Raw genomic sequence first — 24,497 nt, forward strand, 5'->3', positions numbered from 1 at the left:
CCTAAATGGCATCCTATTCCCTAAAGAGCATCCTATTCCCTAAATGGCATCCTATTCCCTAAATAGCACCCTATTCCCTAAATGGCATCCTATTCCCTAAATGGCATCCTATTCCCTAAATGGCATCCTATTCCCTAAATGGCATCCTATTCCCTAAATGGCACCCTATTCCCTAAATGGCATCCTATTCCCTAAATGGCACCCTATTCCCTAAATGGCATCCTATTCCCTAAATGGCATCCTATTCCCTAAATGGCACCCTATTCCCTAAATGGCATCCTATTTGTTACGGTTTTCTTCTATCAAAAGAGAGGAGGACCAAAATGCAGCGTGGTTATTCATAAACATCTTTAATAAAAGATTAAAAATACAAACAATATACAATAACCGTGAAAAACCGAAACAGCCCTATCTGGTGCAACAGAGACAGGAAACAATCACCCACGAAACACTCAAAGAATATGGCTGCCTAAATATGGTTCCCAATCAGAGACAACGATAAACACCTGCCTCTGATTGAGAACCACTCTAGGCAACCATAGACTAACCTAGACTACTTCATTAAACCACAATCCCATAACCTACAAAAAAACCCTAGACAAAACACACCACATAAATAACCCATGTCACACCCTGGCCTGACCAAAATAATAAAGAAAACACAAAATACTATGACCAGGGCGTGACACTATTCCCTAAATAGCATCCTATTCCCTAAACGGCACCCTATTCCCTAAATGGCACCGTATTCCCTAAATGGCACCCTATTCCCTAAATGGCACCCTATTCCCTAAATGGCACCCTATTCCCTAAATGGCACCCTATTCCCTAAATGGCACCGTATTCCCTAAATGGCACCCTATTCCCTAAATGGCACCGTATTCCCTAAATGGCCCCCTATTCCCTAAATGGCACCCTATTCCCTAAATGGCACCCTATTCCCTAAATGACACCCTATTCCCTAAATGGCACCCTATTCCCTAAATGACACCCTATTCCCTAAATGGCACCCTATTCCCTAAATGCATTCCTATTCCCTAAATGCATTCCTATTCCCTAAATGGCACCCTATTCCCTAAATGCATTCCTATTCCCTAAATGCATTCCTATTCCCTAAATGGCACCCTATTCCTTATACAGATAGGGATGTATCAAAGCCTGAAACACACTGGTCTGGTATGAAGGCTTGGCGGTAAGGAAACTCACACTGACAGTATGTCCAGTCATAGTTCAATTCAAATAAATTCCCTCCTAATGAGGACATTGACTCACAAAATCTACAAAACCAACATTCCCCACATGCACAGTGAGTACCAGTCATTACTGAGTCACACCAGCTCAACAATAGAATGAAGCCATGTCCAATGCAGGTACGGACCATTGTAGATACACTCACCATCACTTCTATACACTGTAGGTACACAAGCTGATCCTAGACCTGTGCCTACAGGAAACTACAACAATGTACACTCCCAGGGCCGTCTCTAGGACCTCCCAGGAAGTCAACCATACACCAGGAAGAGGATGTTAATTACTGTAAGATAATTGGACATTATATGAGTCATGTTGATGGTAACTCAGTTATAATGTGTCTAGAGTCATGTTGATGGTATATCAGTTATAATGTGTCTAGAGTCATGTTGATGGTAACTCAGTTATAATGTGTCTAGAGTCATGTTGATGGTATCTCAGTTATAATGTGTCTAGAGTCATGTTGATGGTAACTCAGTTATAATGTGTCTAGAGTCATGTTGATGGTAACTCAGTTATAATGTGTCATGTTGATGGTAACTCAGTTATAATGTGTCTAGAGTCATGTTGATGGTACATCAGTTATAATGTGTCTAGAGTCATGTTGATGGTAACTCAGTTATAATGTGTCTAGAGTCATGTTGATGGTAACTCAGTTATAATGTGTCTAGAGTCATGTTGATGGTAACTCAGTTATAATGTGTCATGTTGATGGTAACTCAGTTATAATGTGTCTAGAGTCATGTTGATGGTAACTCAGTTATAATGTGTCTAGAATCATGTTGATGGTAACTCAGTTATAATGTGTCTAGAGTCATGTTGATGGTAACTCAGTTATAATGTGTCTAGAGTCATGTTGATGGTATCTCAGTAGTTGTAGCTGATGCAATACCTAATAATCTGAGCAGTTTTACACGTTTCCATTTGAAATGTATACTAAGTGCTAGAGAGAGGAGTCACTACAGATCCTGGTTGGATTCCAGGCTGTATCACCACCGGCCGTGATTGGGAGTCCCATAGGGCGGCGCACAATTGGCCCAGCGTCATCCGGGTTAGAGGTTTGGTAGGCAGTCAATACAAATAAGAATTTGTTCTTAACTGACTTGCCTAGTTAAGTAAAGGTTAAATAAATTAATAAATAAGTTACTGTAGGTTCATTCAGAACAGTGTTCGGCTCGCATTAGGTTTTCTATACACTACCGCCACCGTGTGGGTACAAAGCTAGGTTGCAGATTTGATGAAAATCGAACTTGAGACAGTGCTGATATAACTAGCCTAATTTATTGTCAGGTAGTATTACATAGCGCTAAAACTAGTAGATTTAATGGTCAATGGGGTAACCTTTTCAATAATAGGATACAATGCATGAGGGACACAAAGACACCAACATAGCAAAACGAAGATAAAGTAGGCTGTTGTGAATGTTAAATAAATAGCCTTCTGTGTTTGTGTATGTTTTACCCTCTGGTGGTCGCACAGCACCTCCATTCCTTGATTTTATATGTCGTCCATAATCAGGTGACACCCAGCCCAGGCAGGCAGCAAAGGCGGAGAGATAGTCTGAGCCACCGGAGTGATCGCTTGTCCGGCCTATCAGAGCGGGCGTCTCCGCTGTCTGACCCGAGAGGGAGGGCTCTATGAAGAGGGCACAGCGAGCTGTGAATATTGTTCGGTGTGAAGTTGAGTAAATTACTGTATGGCTGCAGATCTTAAGGGAAGTGATTCCCTTTCAAATCACGCCTTCTGCTTTGTTTTCGGTGCGTAAAACACTGCTTAAACGGCTACTGGACTATCATCACAACGTTATTTACAACTATCACATGATGCTGCATTGTATGTCAAGTTGTAACTTCAGGCTATAGGGATGGCGTCTTCCGGATAGTGTGAAATCGCGGAGGCTCTAATTGAAGGCATTTCTTCATAAGTGTTTGATGCATAATAGACGTGGAAATCAGTAAGTTGTGGAGGAGGTCAACCGCACACATGTTGCAACTAAGCGCAACTTTCGATTTGCAGCAGGATGTGGTGTCAAGTATATTTAAGAAAGAGGCGACTGTAGGAATGATCAAAGGTAAGAGCTATCTGGTTGTATCGCTCGACCGATATCCAAAACGTATACTTTGTGCCTTTACGCACAAGGTGACAATGTGTGACAAATACCATGATAGTAGTGACACATGTAATGGCAAAATGTATTTTTTCCACTACAGAATACTCAGGGATCGTTGACACTCGGATCCTCAACATTGAAAGGGATGGAGGAGTCCTCTACTCCTGGAAAGTAAGTGGACACTGGGCAAGGGGCATTCACATAGCATTATAATGGGTATGTCAAGCGTGACGTTCCACACATAACCAACAGTGTGCTCTTCGGGATTGTGGTGGGGACATTCTCTCTGTCTAGGGTGCATCCCAATGGCACCCTATACCCTATAGTGCAGCAGCCCAATGGCACCCTATACCCTATAGTGCAGCAGCCCAATGGCACCCTATACCCTATAGTGCAGCAGCCCAATGGCACCCTATACCCTATAGTGCAGCATCCCAATGGCACCCTATACCCTATAGTGCAGCATCCCAATGACACCCTATTCCCTATAGTGCAGCATCCCAATGGCACCCTATACCCTATAGTGCAGCATCCCAATGGCACCCTATTCCCTATAGTGCAGCATCCCAATGGCACCCTATACCCTATAGTGCAGCATCCCAATGGCACCCTATTCCCTATAGTGCAGCATCCCAATGGCACCCTATTCCCTATAGTGCACTACTTTTGACCAGGGCCCATGGGGATCTGGGACGTAGGCTCCAAATAGAAGCCCAAAGACTCATGACAGACCCCTGCAGCTGAATAAGATACTGGTTAAGAGCTACTGGTTAAGAGCTACTGGTTAAGAGCTACTGGTTAAGAGCTACTGGTTAAGAGCTACTGGTTAAGAGCTACTGGTTAAGAGGTATTCCGTTTCTTTATAACATAGAGTTGTTCATAAAGTATCCTCAGACTGTGAGGGAGTGTTAAGCCCCACATAGACAGCTGAGATGTCATGGGCATAAGTATAGGTCATTACACACACACACACACACACACAGTCATTATGAGCCGTAATGGCTTTCCTCCTCCCTCCTCTCATCTCTCAGGGGGAAACAGGGACCACCAGGATCGGGAAATACGACCCCAATACCAGACTGAATAAGGTAGAGCTTCCTCTGTGTGGGTGTGTGTGTGACTGTGTGTGTTTGACTGTGAGTGTGTGACAATAAGAGTGAGTGAGTGGGTGAGTATGTGTATATATGCCAGTCCATAGTCTTAATGGAATGTGAGGTTACTCCTAGTACACTGCCTGATCACCACCAGCTGTTTGTAGTGTTCATCATGGGCCCTAACCCCTCTCCCCTGTCCCCTTACCCCTAACCCCTGTCCCCTAACCCCTGTCCCCTTACCCCTCTCACCTCTCCCCTAACCCCTCTCTCCTCTCTTCACAGCTCCTCTACACATTTGACAAGCAGGTGTGTGTCAGCAGCTGTTCTCTGAATAAGGAGGAGACTCTGCTGGGTAAGGACCTGTTCATGGACTTAGAAATAGAATGTGTAGAACATAGAGATACTTTAATTGTTCTATTGAATTCTATGGTGTAGAACAGATAAAACTCTAGAATCCATGGTATTCTAATTCTATGGTGTAGAACAGATAAAACTCTAGAATCCATGGTATTCTAATTCTATGGTGTAGAACAGATAAAACTCTAGAATCCATGGTATTCTAATTCTATGGTGTAGAACAGATAACTCTAGAATCCATGGTATTCTATGGTGTAGAACAGATAAAACTCTAGAATCCATGGTATTCTAATTCTATGGTGTAGAACAGATAACTCTAGAATCCATGGTATTCTATGGTGTAGAACAGATAAAACTCTAGAATCCATGGTATTCTAATTCTATGGTGTAGAACAGATAAAACTCTAGAATCCATGGTATTCTAATTCTATGTGACACACATGCGTAGTACAAAGACACACAGACAGTGAAACAAGGATCCTCACTAAAGTGTTGAGCCAGTGTCTCCTCCCCTAGTGTGTCAGTGTTAGACTAGATACAGGTTTTCCTACATACAGTCTACTGACATTTCCAGTCCAAGATTGTGATCACCCCGTGGGAGAATCTTATCATCACGAGAGAGGAACAATGTCTTGTGACTGAGCCGACAGCCAAGAGCCATTGTATTGAAGTCACGTCACTGAACCCACATCACCTCACATACTTGTCTTTTAATCTCATTTTTAGCGGTCAGTTTGGCACAGAGGACAAGAACAGAGGAGCGCCTCAGACCAGGTACCTGTCTCCCCTTGGCTCGACCCCCCCCCCCCCCCCCCCCTGCCCCACATACACACACACACACACACACACACACACACTGACACACACACCTCCCAACTCTGATACAAACAAACACAGAAGCTGAAGATTAGAGAAATGCAACTGGACAGAAAACCATGTAAATCTACAGTATGTTATGAAGAGGGAAGTGGTAAGCTATATCCTGGTTCTCTCTGAGCCTTTAGGGAGACAGACCCGTGGCTGTATTCACTACAACTCTAATAGTCAGATGGGTAACATTCAGGATGTTATGAAGTATCTATCCACACATGCACCACAGGTTTTTAAGTGTTTCAAGTGTAGTCTACACGACAGGTTCAAACTGTACACAACTATTGGCTGTAGGCCGCACTATATCGGTCACCTGTGTGTGTTGGAATGAGCAGCAGTGATCACAAGGGCAGCACAGGCACTGAAGCAGTTTTCTGCTGTTTCAGGTCAGTGAAGTTAATCATTACCATATATAACACCTTTCAATTGTCTACTCCTAGTTTCACAATGTCTGACCCTCCTCATTGAGATCCATCCCATTAACAACACTAAGGTCCTGAAGGCTGTCGACTGCCGGGTCAGAGTTCAGGTATAGAGCTCTATTGTTTTGTACTTGGGCTCTACTGTACTCTTATCAGTTACACCTATTACAGTAAGCTTCCCCTCGGTTGTTATTACATTGATGTAACAATGTGCTATAACCTGGTTCTACTACGAAGAATGTTAACCAGTCATCTTTGGTTTCATACAGTTCCTCCATCCAGACACAGAGAGGGACTCCGTGCTGGAGAGTCACCTGCTGCTGGTAGCAGAAGATGGCTGTGAGTATCTGGGAGGTGAAGTGGTGTCGAATCTCTGAGGGTCACAGCTTTTAACTATGATGGTACAAAGACATTAGATGACACTGTTCTCTGTTTTTGGAAGGGTAGGGCCACTGGGCCTTCAGGGTTTAGGCTTTGAACTTTGACCTTTGACCTTTCAGATGTGGAGCAGCTCCATGTGATGCTGGTCAAACAAGAGGGTTACAGAGTGGTAAGAAACACTGTCACAGACTATAGAGAGCTGGAATTGAATACAACTGTTCCGTAGTGACATCACTTCCTGTTGACTGGTGTTCTAACAGGTGATGTTGAACCCAGAGTGCCTGGCCAAAGACAGGGTGGCAGAGGAGTTCAGCTGGGTCCAGTGGGACAGCCAGACACAGAGACTCTTCTACCTCACACACAGGGTAACATACCATATATACAGTACCAGTCAAAAGTCTGGACACACCTACTCATTCAAGGGTTTTTCTATATTTTTACTATTTTCTACATTGAAGAATAATAGTGAAGACATCAAAACTATCAAATAACACATAAGGAATCATGTAGTAACCAAAAAAGTGTTAAACAAATCTAAATATATTTTATATTTGAGATTCTTCAAAGTAGCCAGCCTTTGCCTTGATGACAGCTTTGCACTACTGGCATTCTCTCAACCAGCTTCACCTGGAATGCTTTTACAACAGTCTTGAAGGAGTTCCAACATATGTTGAGCACTTGTTGGCTGCTTTTCCTTCACTCTGCGGTCGTACTCATCCCAAACCATCTCAATTGGGTAGAGGTCGGGTGATTGTGGAGAGCCAGGTCATCTGATGCAGCACTTCATCACTCTCTATGGTCAAATAGCCCTTACCCAGCCTGGAGGTGTGTTGGGTCATTGTCCTGTTGAAAAACAAATGATAGTCCCCACTAAGCACAAACCAAAGTAGGGTGGCTACTTTAAAGAATCTCAAATATAAAATATATTTGGATTTGTTTAACACTTATTAGGTTACTACATGATTTCATATGTGTTATTTCATAGTGTTGATGTCTTCACTATTATTCTACAACGTAGAAAATAATAAAAATAAAGAAAGACCCTTGAATGAGTAGGTGTGTCCAGACTTTTGACTGGTACTGTAGGTAACACACTGTAGGCTCTGACCTGGGCAACAACACCTTAAATTAACATGTTCTGTTTCTTTTGAATTGTGAAGAAGAATGCAGAAATTCCTCCTGATAACGCAATAACGACCTCCCTTCTTTCTCTGTCAGGAAAAAGCTGTGCTGAAATGTGTTCAATTCGGCCATGACCACAACTGTGAGACCTTGGTGAGACTTAGCAGCAGAAATCATTCAATCAGGAACACTTCATGGGTAGTGTTTGATTTCAGGTCAGGCTACTTAACGCTTCCTCTTTCTGACAGTTTGAGCTCGTCCTGGAGGTGCCCTCTAACCCTTTCAGCTGTATGAGGTCAGAATGAAAAGTGAAATGAAATAAGATAACTTTTCAGCTAAACTGTGTATTTCCTGAAAACAGTTCATCAATATTCAGCCATTCCTCGTCATGCTGTATGGATAACACCTTGTGTGTCTGACCTCCTAGGTTTGTTAACCTGGGCTTTGACCATCACCAAGAGACGCAGCAGGAACGGGAGGAGATGAGGATGGTGGTGATCACCAATATCACAGGCAGGTTTTGGTTGAACATAAACTGATTGACCTCCGTACTGTACTGTGTTGATAATGTTCTATGCTCGGAGAACATTCCTCTTTCATTGAGTTTGTCGTTACTTTTTGTTTGACATGGGACGTGAATGGAAACAGAGGGTAAGTGCTGTAGCTACTGTGATCTAGATGAACTGTGTCACTCCTTGATCAATGGACAGTTCAGTCCACCACCAGCACAATCACACTCCCTTCACAGAGCCCAGATTTAATACAACTTCTCAATTCTCAAGATTGCATTAGTCAAGCTGCACAATTGGAAATGCTGCAGGCTTCCCAATCGTAAAAATAATGTGTGTTTCTTTGAAAGGCCTATCAAATCTAAAGATGGTTGACGACGGCCCGGGGCCAGGATCATAATCACTTCACTGTGCTACTTATTCAAAATGACATTCAAGATTCAACCAATAAAACACTGTTGCTTTTAATAAGACCCCAATCAATACCACATTGTTAAAATGCTATCCTTCTGCTACTTCTTCTGGTTCTTCTTCTGGTGCTGCTTCTTCTTTTGCTTCTGGTTCTGCTGCTTCTTCTGGTTCTTCTGGTTCTGCTTCTTCTGGTTCTGGTTCTGCTTCTTCTGGTTCTGCTTCTTCTTCTTCTGCTTGTTCTGGTTCTTCTGGTTCTGCTTCCTCTGGTTCTTCTTCTGTTCTGCTTCTTCTGCTTCTATTTCTTCTGGTTCTGCTTCTTCTTCTGCTTCTATTTCTTCTTCTGGTTCTGCTTCTTCTTCTGCTTCTATTTCTTCTTCTGGTTCTGCTTCTTCTGGTTCTGCTTCTACTTCTTCTTCTGGTTTAGCTTCTGCTTCTTCTTCTTCTTTGTATTAATTTGTTGTTAGTGTAATTGGTTGTTTTAATACCTGCTCCTTACTGTTGATTGCAGGGAGTATGTGTGTGTGTTACAGCCAGCCTGCTTGTGTCAACCAGGAGATCACATACACCATAGTCCTGGTGCACAGAGGTTCAGTATTATACGTCTTACCATGTTGCATTAGTTCCATACATTATTCACAAATGACTAATTAAGTTCCGTCAGGGAAAATCCTAAGTTCTTCAAAGTTTCAAGTTGTACATTGTAATCTACCAGAGCCTCTCTGCCCTCTACAGGCTGCAGTAAAACGTTCTCAGTGGCTCTGGATGGCACCCCTAGTCCATGTAGTACAGATCTCCTCCCTCTCTTCATCCCTATAGGTCAGTCAACACATCTGTCTCACAGACGTCCTGTCCATCCTATCACAGCCCCTTCAGAACCTGCTGGAACACTCCCACACAGTCCATCCATCCTATCACAACCCCTTCAGAACCTACTGGAACACTCCTACACAGCCCACCCTTCCAATCACAACCCCTTCAGAACCTACTGGAACACTCTCACACAGCCCATACATCCTATCACAACCCCTTCAGAACCTACTGGAACACTCTCACACAGCCCATACATCCTATCACAACCCCTTCAGAACCTACTGGAACACTCTCACACAGCCCATCCATCCTATCACAACCCCTTCAGAACCTACTGGAACACTCTCACACAGCCCATACATCCTATCACAACCCCTTCAGAACCTACTGGAACACTCTCACACAGCCCATACATCCTATCACAACCCCTTCAGAACCTACTGGAACACTCTCACACAGCCCATCCATCCTATCACAACCCCTTCAGAACCTACTGGAACACTCCCACACAGCCCATCCATCCTATCACAGCCCCTGATAGTGCTACTTCTACTTGGGACTGAGGAAGTGGTTTTAGGAGTTATTTGTGATAAGATGTTTATTGTTATTGTATAGTAGACATTTACATAAGAGAACAAACAAATAAACCAACCAAAAACATTTGAGGCTTGTCGAAGATAGCTGATGAATAAATGTAGACTAGCCTGCTGTTCTCTGCCCAGGTTACTACGTGGTAGTCTACCTGTCTGGTCACTTCCTGCACTGCATCAACACCAGGCAACAGGAGCTGCTCTGCCACAGTCTCTTCCTCTCAGGTAAGGCTAGACCTGGGGCATGTTCATCAGGACACACCGTAGCCAATTGTTTTGCAATGGAAAAGGAAATATAGTTTTTTTTTTAAACGGTTGAGACACCTCTGTGTTTCACTCCATTACGTGTCTATGAACACGACCCTGGTTACCGACAGAAGTGGACTATATGAGGAATAGGGAGTCATTTCAGATGCAGCCCAAGTGTGTGTTTGTTAAACTGGCCTCAGTGTAACTGTTACAGGTGTTGATGATGGCCCCAGTGTAACTGTTACAGGTGTTAAACTGGCCTCAGTGTAACTGTTACAGGTGTTGATGATGGCCTCAGTGTAACTGTTACAGGTGTTGATGATGGGCCCAGTGTAACTGTGTTGATGATGGCCTCAGTGTAACTGTTACAGGTGTTAAACTGGCCTCAGTGTAACTGTTACAGGTGTTGATGATGGCCTCAGTGTAACTGTTACAGGTGTTGATGATGGGCCCAGTGTAACTGTGTTGATGATGGCCTCAGTGTAACTGTTACAGGTGTTAAACTGGCCTCAGTGTAACTGTTACAGGTGTTGATGATGGCCCCAGTGTAACTGTGTTGATGATGGCCTCAGTGTAACTGTTACAGGTGTTAAACTGGCCTCAGTGTAACTGTTACAGGTGTTGATGATGGCCTCAGTGTAACTGTTACAGGTGTTGATGATGGCCTCAGTGTAACTGTTACAGGTGTTAAACTGGCCTCAGTGTAACTGTTACAGGTGTTGATGATGGCCTCAGTGTAACTGTTACAGGTGTTGATGATGGGCCCAGTGTAACGTTTACAGGTGTTGATGATGGCCTCAGTGTAACTGTTACAGGTGTTGATGATGGCCTCAGTGTAACTGTTACAGGTGTTGATGATGGCCCCAGTGTAACGTTTACAGGTGTTGATGATGGCCTCAGTGTAACTGTTACAGGTGTTGATGATGGCCCCAGTATAACTGTTACAGGTGTTGATGATGGCCTCAGTGTAACTGTTACAGGTGTTGATGATGGCCTCAGTGTAACTGTTACAGGTGTTGATGATGGCCCCAGTGTAACGTTTACAGGTGTTGATGATGGCCCCAGTGTAACTGTGTTGATGATGGCCTCAGTGTAACTGTGTTGATGATGGCCTCAGTGTAACTGTTACAGGTGTTGATGATGGCCTCAGTGTAACTGTTACAGGTGTTGATGATGGCCTCAGTGTAACTGTTACAGGTGTTGATGATGGCCCCAGTGTAACGTTTACAGGTGTTGATGATGGCCTCAGTGTAACTGTTACAGGTGTTGATGATGGCCCCAGTATAACTGTTACAGGTGTTGATGATGGCCTCAGTGTAACTGTTACAGGTGTTGATGATGGCCTCAGTGTAACTGTTACAGGTGTTGATGATGGCCCCAGTGTAACTGTTACAGGTGTTGATGATGGCCTCAGTGTAACTGTTACAGGTGTTGATGATGGCCTCAGTGTTACAGGTGTTGATGATGGCCTCAGTGTAACTGTGTTGATGATGGCCTCAGTGTAACTGTGTTGATGATGGCCTCAGTGTAACTGTTACAGGTGTTGATGATGGCCTCAGTGTAACTGTGTTGATGATGGCCTCAGTGTAACTGTGTTGATGATGGCCTCAGTGTAACTGTTACAGGTGTTGATGATGGCCTCAGTGTAACTGTTACAGGTGTTGATGATGGCCTCAGTGTAACTGTTACAGGTGTTGATGATGGCCTCAGTGTAACTGTTACAGGTGTTGATGATGGCCTCAGTGTAACTGTTACAGGTGTTGATGATGGCCTCAGTGTAACTGTTACAGGTGTTGATGATGGCCCCAGTATAACTGTTACAGGTGTTGATGATGGCCTCAGTGTAACTGTTACAGGTGTTGATGATGGCCTCAGTATAACTGTGTTGATGATGGCCTCAGTATAACTGTGTTGATGATGGCCCCAGTGTAACTGTGTTGATGATGGCCTCAGTGTAACTGTTACAGGTGTTGATGATGGCCTCAGTGTAACTGTTACAGGTGTTGATGATGGCCTCAGTGTAACTGTTACAGGTGTTGATGATGGCCTCAGTGTAACTGTTACAGGTGTTGATGATGGCCCCAGTATAACTGTTACAGGTGTTGATGATGGCCTCAGTATAACTGTGTTATGATGGCCTCAGTATAACTGTGTTGATGATGGCCTCAGTATAACTGTGTTGATGATGGCCCCAGTATAACTGTGTTGATGATGGCCCCAGTGTAACTGTGTTGATGATGGCCCCAGTGTAACTGTGTTGATGATGGCCTCAGTGTAACTGTGTTGATGATGGCCCCAGTGTAACTGTGTTGATGATGGCCCCAGTGTAACTGTGTTGATGATGGCCCCAGTGTAACTGTGTTGATGATGGCCTCAGTATAACTGTGTTGATGATGGCCTCAGTATAACTGTGTTGATGATGGCCCCAGTGTAACTGTGTTGATGATGGCCTCAGTGTAACTGTGTTGATGATGGCCCCAGTGTAACTGTGTTGATGATGGCCTCAGTATAACTGTGTTGATGATGGCCTCAGTATAACTGTGTTGATGATGGCCCCAGTGTAACTGTGTTGATGATGGCCCCAGTGTAACTGTGTTGATGATGGCCCCAGTGTAACTGTGTTGATGATGGCCCCAGTGTAACTGTGTTACAGGTGTTGATGATGGCCCCAGTATAACTGTGTTACAGGTGTTGATGATGGCCCCAGTATAACTGTGTTGATGATGGCCCCAGTGTAACTGTGTTACAGGTGTTGATGATGGCCTCAGTATAACTGTGTTACAGGTGTTGATGATGGCCCCAGTGTAACTGTGTTGATGATGGTCTCAGTATAACTGTGTTACAGGTGTTGATGATGGCCTCAGTATAACTGTGTTGATGATGGCCCCAGTGTAACTGTGTTACAGGTGTTGATGATGGCCTTAGTATAACTGTGTTACAGGTGTTGATGATGGCCTCAGTGTAACTGTGTTGATGATGGCCCCAGTGTAACTGTGTTGATGATGGCCCCAGTGTAACTGTGTTGATGATGGCCCCAGTGTAACTGTGTTACAGGTGTTGATGATGGCCCCAGTATAACTGTGTTACAGGTGTTGATGATGGCCCCAGTGTAACTGTGTTGATGATGGCCCCAGTGTAACTGTGTTGATGATGGCCCCAGTGTAACTGTGTTGATGATGGCCTCAGTGTAACTGTGTTGATGATGGCCCCAGTGTAACTGTGTTGATGATGGCACCAGTGTAACTGTGTTACAGGTGTTGATGATGGCCCCAGTATAACTGTGTTACAGGTGTTGATGATGGCCCCAGTATAACTGTGTTACAGGTGTTGATGATGGCCCCAGTATAACTGTGTTGATGATGGCCCCAGTGTAACTGTGTTACAGGTGTTGATGATGGCCTCAGTATAACTGTGTTACAGGTGTTGATGATGGCCCCAGTGTAACTGTGTTGATGATGGCCTCAGTATAACTGTGTTACAGGTGTTGATGATGGCCTCAGTATAACTGTGTTGATGATGGCCCCAGTGTAACTGTGTTACAGGTGTTGATGATGGCCTTAGTATAACTGTTTTACAGGTGTTGATGATGGCCTCAGTGTAACTGTGTTGATGATGGCCCCAGTGTAACTGTGTTGATGATGGCCCCAGTGTAACTGTGTTGATGATGGCCCCAGTGTAACTGTGTTACAGGTGTTGATGATGGCCCCAGTATAACTGTGTTACAGGTGTTGATGATGGCCCCATTGTTACTGTGTTGATGATGGCCCCAGTGTAACTGTGTTACAGGTGTTGATGGCCCCAGTGTAACTGTGTTGATGATGGCCCCAGTATAACTGTGTTGATGATGGCCCCAGTGTAACTGTGTTACAGGTGTTGATGATGGCCCCAGTGTTACTGTGTTGATGATGGCCCCAGTGTAACTGTGTTACAGGTGTTGATGGCCCCAGTATAACTGTGTTGATGATGGCCCCAGTATAACTGTGTTGATGATGGCCCCAGTGTAACTGTGTTACAGGTGTTGATGGCCCCAGTATAACTGTGTTGATGATGGCCCCAGTGTAACTGTGTTGATGATGGCCCCAGTGTAACTGTGTTACAGGTGTTGATGATGGCCCCAGTATAACTGTGTTACAGGTGTTGATGATGGCCCCATTGTTACTGTGTTGATGATGGCCCCAGTGTAACTGTGTTACAGGTGTTGATGGCCCCAGTGTAACTGTGTTGATGATGGCCCCAGTATAACTGTGTTGATGATGGCCCCAGTGTAACTGTGTTACAGGTGTTGATGATGGCCCCAGTGTTACTGTGTTGATGATGGCCCCAGTGTAACTGTGTTACAGGTGTTGATGGCCCCAGTATAACTGTGTTGATGATGGCCCCAGTATAACTGTGTTGATGATGGCCCCAGTGTAACTGTGTTACAGGTGTTGATGGCCCCAGTATAACTGTGTTGATGATGGCCCCAGTGTAACTGTGTTACAGGTGTTGATGATGGCCTCAGTGTAACTGTGTTACAGGTGTTGATGGTCCCAGTGTAACTGTGTTCCAGGTGTTGATGGCCCCAGTGTAACTGTGTTGATGATGGCCCCAGTGTAACTGTGTTCCAGGTGTTGATGGCCCCAGTGTAACTGTGTTGATGATGGCCCCAGTGTAACTGTGTTGATGATGGCCCCAGTGTAACTGTGTTGATGATGGCCCCAGTGTAACTGTGTTGATGATGGCCCCAGTGTAACTGTGTTGATGATAGCCCCAGTATAACTGTGTTGATGATGGCCCCAGTGTAACTGTGTTACAGGTGTTGATGATGGCCCCAGTATAACTGTGTTACAGGTGTTGATGATGGCCCCAGTATAACTGTGTTACAGGTGTTGATGATGACCCCAGTGTAACTATGTTGATGATGGCCCCGGTGTAACTGTGTTGATGATGACCCCAGTATAACTGTGTTGATGATGGCCCCAGTGTAACTGTGTTACAGGTGTTGATGATGGCCTCAGTATAACTGTGTTACAGGTGTTGATGATGACCCCAGTGTAACTGTGTTGATGATAGCCCCAGTGTAACTGTTACAGGTGTTGATGGCCCCAGTATAACTGTGTTACAGGTGTTGATGATGGCCCCAGTGTAACTGTGTTACAGGTGTTGATGATGACCCCAGTGTAACTATGTTGATGACGGCCCCAGTGTAACTGTGTTACAGGTGTTGATGATGGCCTCAGTATAACTGTGTTACAGGTGTTGATGATGACCCCAGTGTAACTGTGTTGATGATAGCCCCAGTGTAACTGTTACAGGTGTTGATGGCCCCAGTATAACTGTGTTACAGGTGTTGATGATGGCCCCAGTGTAACTGTGTTGATGATGGCCCCAGTGTAACTGTGTTGATGATGGCCCCAGTGTAACTGTGTTGATGATAGCCCCAGTGTAACTGTTACAGGTGTTGATGGCCCCAGTATAACTGTGTTACAGGTGTTGATGATGGCCCCAGTATAACTGTGTTACAGGTGTTGATGATGACCCCAGTGTAACTATGTTGATGATGACCCCAGTATAACTGTGTTACAGGTGTTGATGATGACCCCAGTATAACTGTGTTACAGGTGTTGATGATGACCCCAGTGTAACTATGTTGATGATGGCCCCAGTGTAACTGTGTTGATAATGACCCCAGTATAACTGTGTTGATGATGGCCCCAGTGTAACTGTGTTACAGGTGTTGATGATGGCCTCAGTATAACTGTGTTACAGGTGTTGATGATGACCCCAGTGTAACTGTGTTGATGATGGCCCCAGTGTAACTGTGTTACAGGTGTTGATGCAGAGCTGGGTGTGTTGGGATCAGACAGTGTGGTGTTGTCTCTACCCGAGTCCTCTCTGCTGGACCTGAACACAGGCAGGATGTACACTGTAGACCTCAACCCCTCCTTCCTAATGGACCTACTGCACTGCAGGTAGAATGGACTAGAATAGAATAGAATGGACTAGAATAGAATAGAATGGAGTAGAATGTAATAGAATGACATAGAATAGAATAGAATATAGCTCAATCCATTGTTGAATGGAAAATGGTCTTGAGTGTGTATTTCATGCTTACTGCATGTAGAAGGTACTGCAGCATTGAGTATTATAGTGATGGTACACTCCTCTGTTTATGTCGTAGTCATGATGTCTGTATGCTCTGTGCTGTAGCCACAGGAGACCTGACGCTCAACGCCTGGCTGCCCTGCACTGTCTGCTGCTCTACATGGGACCCAACGCTGCACTAGAACTGAAGGTAGGAGATGCAAGCAAAACCCACGAGAACACTTTGTTCAGAGAGAGAGAGAGAGAGAGCAAGAGAGACAGAGTGTGTTTAAAATATATATATTTAACCTTTATTTAACCAGGTAGGCTAGTTGAGAACAAGTTCTCATATTCAACTGCGACCTGGCCAAGATAAAGCAAAGCAGTGCGACACAAACAACAACACAGTTACACATGGAGTAAAACAAACATACAGTCTATATACAGTGTGTACAAATGAGGTAAGATAAGGGATAAATAGGCCATGGTGGTGAAATAATTACATTATAGCAATTAAACACTGGAATGGTAGATTGGCAGAAGATGAATGTGCAAGTAGAGATACTGGGGTGCAAAGGAGCAAAATAAATAAATAACATTATGGGGATGAGGTAGTTGGATGGGCTATTTACAGATGGGCTATATACAGGTGCACTATGTACATGTGCAGTGATCTGTGAGCTGCTCTGACAGCTGGTGCTTAAAGATAGTGAGGGAGGTAAGAGTCTCCAGCTTCAGAGATTTTTGCAGTTCGTTCCAGTCATTGGCAGCAGAGAACTGGAAGGAGAGGCGGCCAAAGGAAGAATTGGCTTTGGGGTGACCAGTGAATTATACCTGCTGCAGCGCGTGCTACAGGTGGTTGCTGCTATGGTGACCAGTGAGCTGAGATAAGGTGGTGCCATACCTAACAAAGAAAGAATGGTGTCGTCTGCGTAGAGGTGGATCAGAGAATCACCAGCAGCAAGTGTGACATCATTGATGTATACAGAGAAGAGAGTCGGCCTGAGAATTTAACCCTGTGGCACCCCCATAGGGACTGCCAGAGGTCCGGACAACAGTCCCTGCAATTTGACACGCTGAACTCTATCAGAGAAGTAGTTGGTGAACGAGGCGAGGCAATCATTTGAGAAACCAAGGCTGCTGACTCTGCCGATAAGAATGGGGTGATTGACAGAGTCAAAAGCCTTGGCCAGGTCGATGAATACGACTGCACAGTACAGGGTAGGATAGATATAGGTCTATAGCAGTTTGGGTCTAGAGTGTCTCCCCCTTTGAAGAGTGTGTGAGAGAGTGAGAGAGAGATGTTTTGGAGGGAGAAGTTCAGGACTGGGTGCTGACCATGAGTCAGGTTGTTTATAATAGAGAAAGTGCTGCACTTGAAATCTCCATCTGCAGTACTTGTTCTAAACGGTGTCTCTGTGGCCATGACAACACAGTCAGAGAGGTAACCCGTCTTAGAGGTCCAGGAGGACGAGGCTGCTGTGGTTTCATCCACTCTGTGGAAACCCTTTACGTAACATGGCTTCATGCATGTGTGTTAACACTGGAGTTACTATAGTAACAATACCACGATGTTGTTACATAGCACTGCTGTTACTTCACGTGTTTTCTCTGCAGATCATAGATTGGATCTGTGACAATGTCATGCCGTTCGACACCTTCGATCAAATTCAGGAATTTATTCTGGGTAAGTGGAACAAGACTTATCATCGTTTTTAAAATCTATTTTTGTGGTGTTTTAATGGAAGAATCATGGTCTCCCTTCAACGACAGCGTCACTGTACAGGATCATCTATAAGAAGTGTCTCAGTCTGGATGAAGTCCTACCCTACTCCTCTGTGTTTGAGAAGAAGAAGGTACCTGAGGCTCTAGACCAGGTCCCCAGTGTCACCTGCACCACAGAGCTCCATGCTGAACCAGTGTTCAAAGGAAAGGTTAGATGTCTTTCACCCACTCCAGCTATTCAACTACCTGATCAGTCACGTGTGTTAAATTTAGTGATTTATTTTCAGGTTAGACACTAGGGGGCAGACAGGAGTGGGAAGCAGATCCAGTGCTCAGTAACAGATAAAGAATGCATATCTAATGAATTAAACGAAGAAGAGTTGTGTTGAAAGTAAGGACGTAATAATATTATATAAACTGGGCTATTTACAATGAAATACCCAGTGATTATTCTGTAGATGGAGGCCGTCTTTAATTAAAGGCAAAACACGAACCATTTGTTACAATCAAGTGCATTTCATTTAATGTGATGTGGTATGAACCCCGTTACCATAAATCATGTAGTTTCCAAGGAGGTCTCAAGATGACCGTAACAAATGGACTGATTTAGTACAACCTGTAAACGTAGTAAACATCTGGTGTTGACTAGATGTTTGGTGATGTTTGGCTGCAGGCCAGGAGTCTCCAGGGTTATTGGGAAGAGCTGCAGTGGAGCACAGAAAAGATGAAGTACTTTGAGGCGGTTCCAAACCCACGATACAGAGCATCTCAGAACCTGCCAGACTGGACCAAGCTGCTAGCTACCCTGGTTAGTTCTGTTCAGACCTGGAAATATGTAGCAGCATTGGTGAGTTCACACATAGTAGAGGATCAAACTGCAGATCCAGAACCTCTCACAGTCTGCCAGACTGGACCACGCTGCTAGCTACCCGGGTGAGTTCACACACATTAGAGGATCAAACTGCAGATCCAGAACCTCTCACAGTCTGCCAGACTGGACCGCGCTGCTAGCTACCCGGGTGAGTTCACACATATTAGAGGATCAAACTGCAGATCCAGAACCTCTCACAGTCTGCCAGACTGGACCACGCTGCTAGCTACCCTGGTGAGTTCACACACAGAGACTGGAATATAGATTATCTCTGGGAGCTCAGTGCACCACAGGAACCATGGTCTCTCTCTCTGATCCCAAGCTTTACACTGCAGTAGGACAGTATGGAACCATGGTCTCTCTCTGATCCTAAGCCTTACACTGCAGCTAGCAGTAGGACAGTATGGAACCATGGTCTCTCTCTCTGATCCCAAGCTTTACACTGCAGCTAGCAGTAGGACAGTATGGTACCATGGTCTCTCTCTCTGATCCCAAGCTTTACACTGCAGCTAGCAGTAGGACAGTATGGTACCATGGTCTCTCTCTCTGATCCCAAGCTTTACACTGCAGCTAGCAGTAGGACAGTATGAAAACATTCATCATTTCCAATTCCTGACATATTCTCTTATAGAACCACTTCAACAGGTAGCCTAGAGTTTAAGAGCGTTGGGTCAGTAACCGAAAGGTCGCTGTCTCGAATCCCTGAGACGAATCTGTTGATGTTCCCTTGAGCAAGGCAATGAACCCTAATTGCTCTTGAATGTGCTAAATGACTAACATGGACATGTAAAATGTAGTACATTATACCTTCATAAGAGGAAGTTAGAGAACGTTCTTCACTCTGTCTGTTCCAGAAGTCAGAGACCATGTTCCTCCCTCTGTCTGTTTCAGAAGTCAGAGAACATGTTCCTCCCTCTGTCTGTTTCAGAAGTCAAAGAACAAGAAGGCTTCTAACTATCTACGTCACATTGAGGAGAACACTAAACAGTAGGTGGAGAACCGAAGAGCGAAGGGTCTCTTGTGTGTTGCAGAATGTTGTGTGTGTTGGAGGAAGTGTGTTGGTGGGGTACAGGGGGAACTTGACTATTGAAAGCACAGAGAGACAAACTCACAGGGATCAAGGACATTGATAGATATTAACACAGGGATCAATAACACTGATAGATAGTAACACTCAGGGATCAATAACACTGATAGATATTAACACAGGGATCAATAACACTGATAGATATTAACACAGGGATCAATAACACTGATAGATATTAACACTCAGGGATCAATAACACTGATAGATATTAACACACAGGGATCAATAACACTGATAGATATTAACACACAGGGATCAATAACACTGATAGATATTAACACAGGGATCAATAACACTGATAGATATTAACACAGAGATCAATAACACTGATAGATATTAACACAGAGATCAATAACACTGATAGATATTAACACAGGGATCAATAACACTGATAGATATTAACACAGGGATCAATAACACTGATAGATATTAACACAGGCATCAATAACACTGATAGATATTAACACACAGGGATCAATAACACTGATAGATATTAACACACAGGGATCAATAACACTGATAGATATTAACACAGGGATCAATAACACTGATAGATAATAACACTCAAACACACAGACACGTAGAGATACTGTATACACACAGACACGTAGAGATACTGTATACACACAGACACGTAGAGATACTGTATACACACAGACACAGTTTCCACTTAAAAGTCAAGTAAGTCATATCATCTGATATTTCCTCTGTTATTTTCAGAGTTCTGTCGATGGTGGACAGCTGGAATCTTGGTAAGATGCCACATTCTAAAAGCCACTATCCATTAATAGAAGGATTGTAAGAAACCTTGTCTCTAGGATTGTGAGAAACCTTGTCTCTAGGATTGTAAGAAACCTTGTCTCTAGGATTGTGAGAAACCTTGTCTCTAGGATTGTGATAAACCTTGTCTCTAGGATTGTGAGAAACCTTGTCTCTAGGATTGTGAGAAACCTTGTCTCTCTAGGATTGTAAGAAACCTTGTCTCTAGGATTGTGAGAAACCTTGTCTCTAGGATTGTAAGAAACCTTGTCTCTCTAGGATTGTAAGAAACCTTGTCTCTCTAGGATTGTAAGAAACCTTGTCTCTAGGATTGTAAGAAACCTTGTCTCTAGGATTGTGAGAAACCTTGTCTCTCTAGGATTGTAAGAAACCTTGTCTCTAGGATTGTGAGAAACCTTGTCTCTAGGATTGTAAGAAACCTTGTCTCTCTAGGATTGTAAGAAACCTTGTCTCTCTAGGATTGTAAGAAACCTTGTCTCTAGGATTGTAAGAAACCTTGTCTCTAGGATTGTGAGAAACCTTGTCTCTCTAGGATTGTGAGAAACCTTGTCTCTAGGATTGTGAGAAACCTTGTCTCTCTAGGATTGTAAGAAACCTTGTCTCTAGGATTGTGAGAAACCTTGTCTCTAGGATTGTGAGAAACCTTGTCTCTAGGATTGTAAGAAACCTTGTCTCTAGGATTGTGAGAAACCTTGTCTCTAGGATTGTGAGAAACCTTGTCTCTAGGATTGTGAGAAACCTTGTCTCTAGGATTGTGAGAAACCTTGTCTCTCTAGGATTGTAAGAAACCTTGTCTCTAGGATTGTGAGAAACCTTGTCTCTCTAGGATTGTAAGAAACCTTGTCTATAGGATTGTAAGAAACCTTGTCTCTAGGATTGTGAGAAACCTTGTCTCTCTAGGATTGTAAGAAACCTTGTCTCTAGGATTGTGAGAAACCTTGTCTCTAGGATTGTGAGAAACCTTGTCTCTAGGATTGTAAGAAACCTTGTCTCTCTAGGATTGTGAGAAACCTTGTCTCTAGGATTGTGAGAAACCTTGTCTCTCTAGGATTGTGAGAAACCTTGTCTCTAGGATTGTAAGAAACCTTGTCTCTCTAGGATTGTGAGAAACCTTGTCTCTAGGATTGTAAGAAACCTTGTCTCTCTAGGATTGTGAGAAACCTTGTCTCTAGGATTGTGAGAAACCTTGTCTCTAGGATTGTGAGAAACCTTGTCTCTAGGATTGTGAGAAACCTTGTCTCTAGGATTGTAAGAAACCTTGTCTCTAGGATTGTAAGAAACCTTGTCTCTAGGATTGTGAGAAACCTTGTCTCTAGGATTGTGAGAAACCTTGTCTCTAGGATTGTAAGAAACCTTGTCTCTAGGATTGTGAGAAACCTTGTCTCTAGGATTGTAAGAAACCTTGTCTCTCTAGGATTGTGAGAAACCTTGTCTCTAGGATTGTGAGAAACCTTGTCTCTAGGATTGTGAGAAACCTTGTCTCTAGGATTGTGAGAAACCTTGTCTCTCTAGGATTGTGAGAAACCTTGTCTCTAGGATTGTAAGAAACCTTGTCTCTAGGATTGTGAGAAACCTTGTCTCTAGGATTGTGAGAAACCTTGTCTCTAGGATTGTGAGAAACCTTGCCTCTCTAGACCTTGATATTGGTCCTTTGGCTATGAAGCTGTTATTGTGATTATTATACCTAGAATAACACTGGTATATTAAGATGCTGGCAGGTCAGTTAACGTGAGCTCATTTACCCTTGACTACAGATAGGAAATGTCTTCTGCTTCAGTTAAAGAAATCCCCCAACTTGAGTTTCAGGGTCACATACTTGAGTCCACTGGAGAACATCGCTCTCGGAGCCCACAGTTGTTGATGATTTATCATTCAGGGAGAGAGAGAGAAAAGAGGGGAAGAATGCCACATGGTTATATAAGAATGGGAGGAGAAGGGCGTCTCTCTCACTTGCTTTCCTTCTTTCTCCCTGTCTTTTTTTCTCCTCTCCTTCACTGCTTCCTGACCCTAGTCCAAATGTTGCTCAACCACGAGATTGGACATCGCTCTACCTCAACCTCACATGGGCCACGCACGGACAACACACAACCTCACTCTCTGTCACACACACTGCTCTCTCGCTCTTGCTCTGTCTCACTCTCTCTCTGTCTCTCTGTCTGTCTCTCACCCGTACACACTCTCTCCCATACTGACCACCATTCATCATTCTCCACACCAATATCCCGACTCACAGAAAAGTTGACTTTTTCCTCTCCCCCCTTCATTGTCCTTGTCATCTTCTCTGACTGTATTGTTTCAGTTTATCCATGGAGATGTCCCTCTGTAATGAAAAGACCATGGAGATGTCCCTCTGTAATGAAGACCATGGATATGTCCCTCTGTAATGAAGACCATGGAGATGTCCCTCTGTAATGAAGACCATGGAGATGTCCCTCTGTAATGAAGACCATGGATATGTCCCTCTGTAATGAAGACCATGGATATGTCCCTCTGTAATGAAGACCATGGATATGTCCCTCTGTAATGAAGACCATGGATATGTCCCTCTGTAATGAAAAGACCATGGAGATGTCCTTCAGTAATGAAAAGACCATGGAGATATCCCTCTGCAATGAAAAGACCATGGAGATGTCCCTCTGTAGTGAAAAGACCATGGAGATGTCCCTCTGTAGTGAAAAGACCATGGAGATGTCCTTCTGTAATGAAAAGACCATGGAGATGTCCCTCTGTAGTGAAAAGACCATGGAGATGTCCCTCTGTAGTGAAAAGACCATGGAGATGTCCCTCTGTAGTGAAAAGACCATGGAGATATCCCTCTGTAATGAAAAGACCATGGAGATGTCCCTCTGTAGTGAAAAGACCATGGAGATGTCCCTCTGTAGTGAAAAGACCATGGAGATGTCCCTCTGTAGTGAAAAGACCATGGAGATATCCCTCTGTAATGAAAAGACCATGGAGATATCCCTCTGCAATGAAAAGACCATGGAGATGTCCCTCTGCAATGAAAAGACCATGGAGATGTCCCTCTGTAATGAAAAGACCATGGAGATATCCCTCTGTAGTGAAAAGACCATGGAGATGTCCCTCTGTAGTGAAAAGACCATGGAGATGTCCCTCTGTAGTGAAAAGACCATGGAGATGTCCCTCTGTAATTTGCTGGATGCAGAGTTCAACAGAGTTCAAGTGAAGGTCAAGCAAATCGTAGAGAAAGCAGACTGTATTGCAATCATCTCTGATTGGTGGTCGAATGTTCGTGGCCAATAATAATTAACTGCATCATCTCCACCCCTCAACCAGTATTCTACAAGAGCACAGACACAAGGGACAACAGACACACCGGTCTCTACATTGTAGATGAGCTGAAGGCAGTCATCAATGACCTTGGACCACAGAAGGTCTGTGAGAAGAATAAGAGAACCACATTGAAGCTGCCCAGCAACACCCTTTGGGGTGGTGTTGTCATCATGTTTGGCAGTCTCCTGGAGGGGAAGGAGTCTCTCCAAGAAATGGCCATATCACAGTCTGCCGATATGGACAGCCCCATCAAGAGGATCCTCATGGATAATGTATTTTGGGAGAGAGTGGTAAGCAGCCTGAAACCTATAGCAGTAGCCATTGGACGGATTGAGGGAGACAATGCCATCCTGTCTGATGTTCAGACTCTGCTTGCAGAGGTAAGAGAATAAATCCATACTGCCCTGCCCACTCCACTGTTGCTCCAAGCAGAGGAAACTGCAGTTCTGAAATACATCAAAAAGCATGAAGACTTCTGCCTGAAGCCCAAACACGCCGCAG

At 44.1% G+C, this 24,497-nt stretch overlaps 2 protein-coding genes across 5 annotated transcripts in view; one reads left to right on the forward strand and one right to left on the reverse strand.

Annotated features, from left to right (window-relative positions):
• Window positions 1–2,925, reverse strand: part of LOC110518048 (tyrosine-protein phosphatase non-receptor type 12) — a 101,274-nt gene extending 98,349 nt beyond the window's left edge. Inside the window, exon 1 of one of the 2 annotated variants that reach the window (XM_090213423.1) lies at window positions 2,713–2,842. In XM_090213423.1, the coding sequence (XP_090069549.1) occupies window positions 2,713–2,739 (27 nt within the window). In that variant the 5' untranslated portion in view covers window positions 2,740–2,842. Of the gene's footprint in view, window positions 1–2,712 lie in introns of both variants that reach the window. The other variant, XM_090213425.1, reaches the window with a different exon arrangement.
• Window positions 2,804–24,497, forward strand: part of LOC110531908 (gamma-secretase-activating protein) — a 35,228-nt gene continuing 13,534 nt past the window's right edge. The window contains exons 1-23 of one of the 3 annotated variants that reach the window (XM_090213418.1): window positions 2,804–3,322; window positions 3,462–3,532; window positions 4,393–4,449; window positions 4,738–4,807; window positions 5,539–5,586; window positions 6,123–6,211; window positions 6,374–6,443; window positions 6,605–6,654; window positions 6,746–6,850; window positions 7,704–7,760; window positions 7,856–7,902; window positions 8,035–8,124; window positions 9,040–9,113; window positions 9,260–9,343; window positions 10,060–10,152; window positions 15,986–16,127; window positions 16,366–16,450; window positions 17,857–17,926; window positions 18,013–18,173; window positions 18,638–18,772; window positions 19,764–19,822; window positions 20,643–20,674; window positions 22,714–23,114. In XM_090213418.1, coding sequence (XP_090069544.1) covers window positions 3,235–3,322; window positions 3,462–3,532; window positions 4,393–4,449; window positions 4,738–4,807; window positions 5,539–5,586; window positions 6,123–6,211; window positions 6,374–6,443; window positions 6,605–6,654; window positions 6,746–6,850; window positions 7,704–7,760; window positions 7,856–7,902; window positions 8,035–8,124; window positions 9,040–9,113; window positions 9,260–9,343; window positions 10,060–10,152; window positions 15,986–16,127; window positions 16,366–16,450; window positions 17,857–17,926; window positions 18,013–18,173; window positions 18,638–18,772; window positions 19,764–19,822; window positions 20,643–20,674; window positions 22,714–23,114 — 2,178 coding nt within the window. In that variant the 5' untranslated portion in view covers window positions 2,804–3,234. Of the gene's footprint in view, window positions 3,323–3,461; window positions 3,533–4,392; window positions 4,450–4,737; window positions 4,808–5,538; window positions 5,587–6,122; window positions 6,212–6,373; window positions 6,444–6,604; window positions 6,655–6,745; window positions 6,851–7,703; window positions 7,761–7,855; window positions 7,903–8,034; window positions 8,125–9,039; window positions 9,114–9,259; window positions 9,344–10,059; window positions 10,153–15,985; window positions 16,128–16,365; window positions 16,451–17,856; window positions 17,927–18,012; window positions 18,174–18,637; window positions 18,773–19,763; window positions 19,823–20,642; window positions 20,675–22,713; window positions 23,115–24,497 lie in introns of those variants that run through there. The other 2 variants (XM_090213417.1, XM_090213419.1) reach the window with 2 other exon arrangements.

This window comes from Oncorhynchus mykiss, chromosome 21, assembly GCF_057628025.1.
Source record: "Oncorhynchus mykiss isolate SJ-2025 chromosome 21, ASM5762802v1, whole genome shotgun sequence".
Taxonomy (NCBI): domain Eukaryota; kingdom Metazoa; phylum Chordata; class Actinopteri; order Salmoniformes; family Salmonidae; genus Oncorhynchus; species Oncorhynchus mykiss.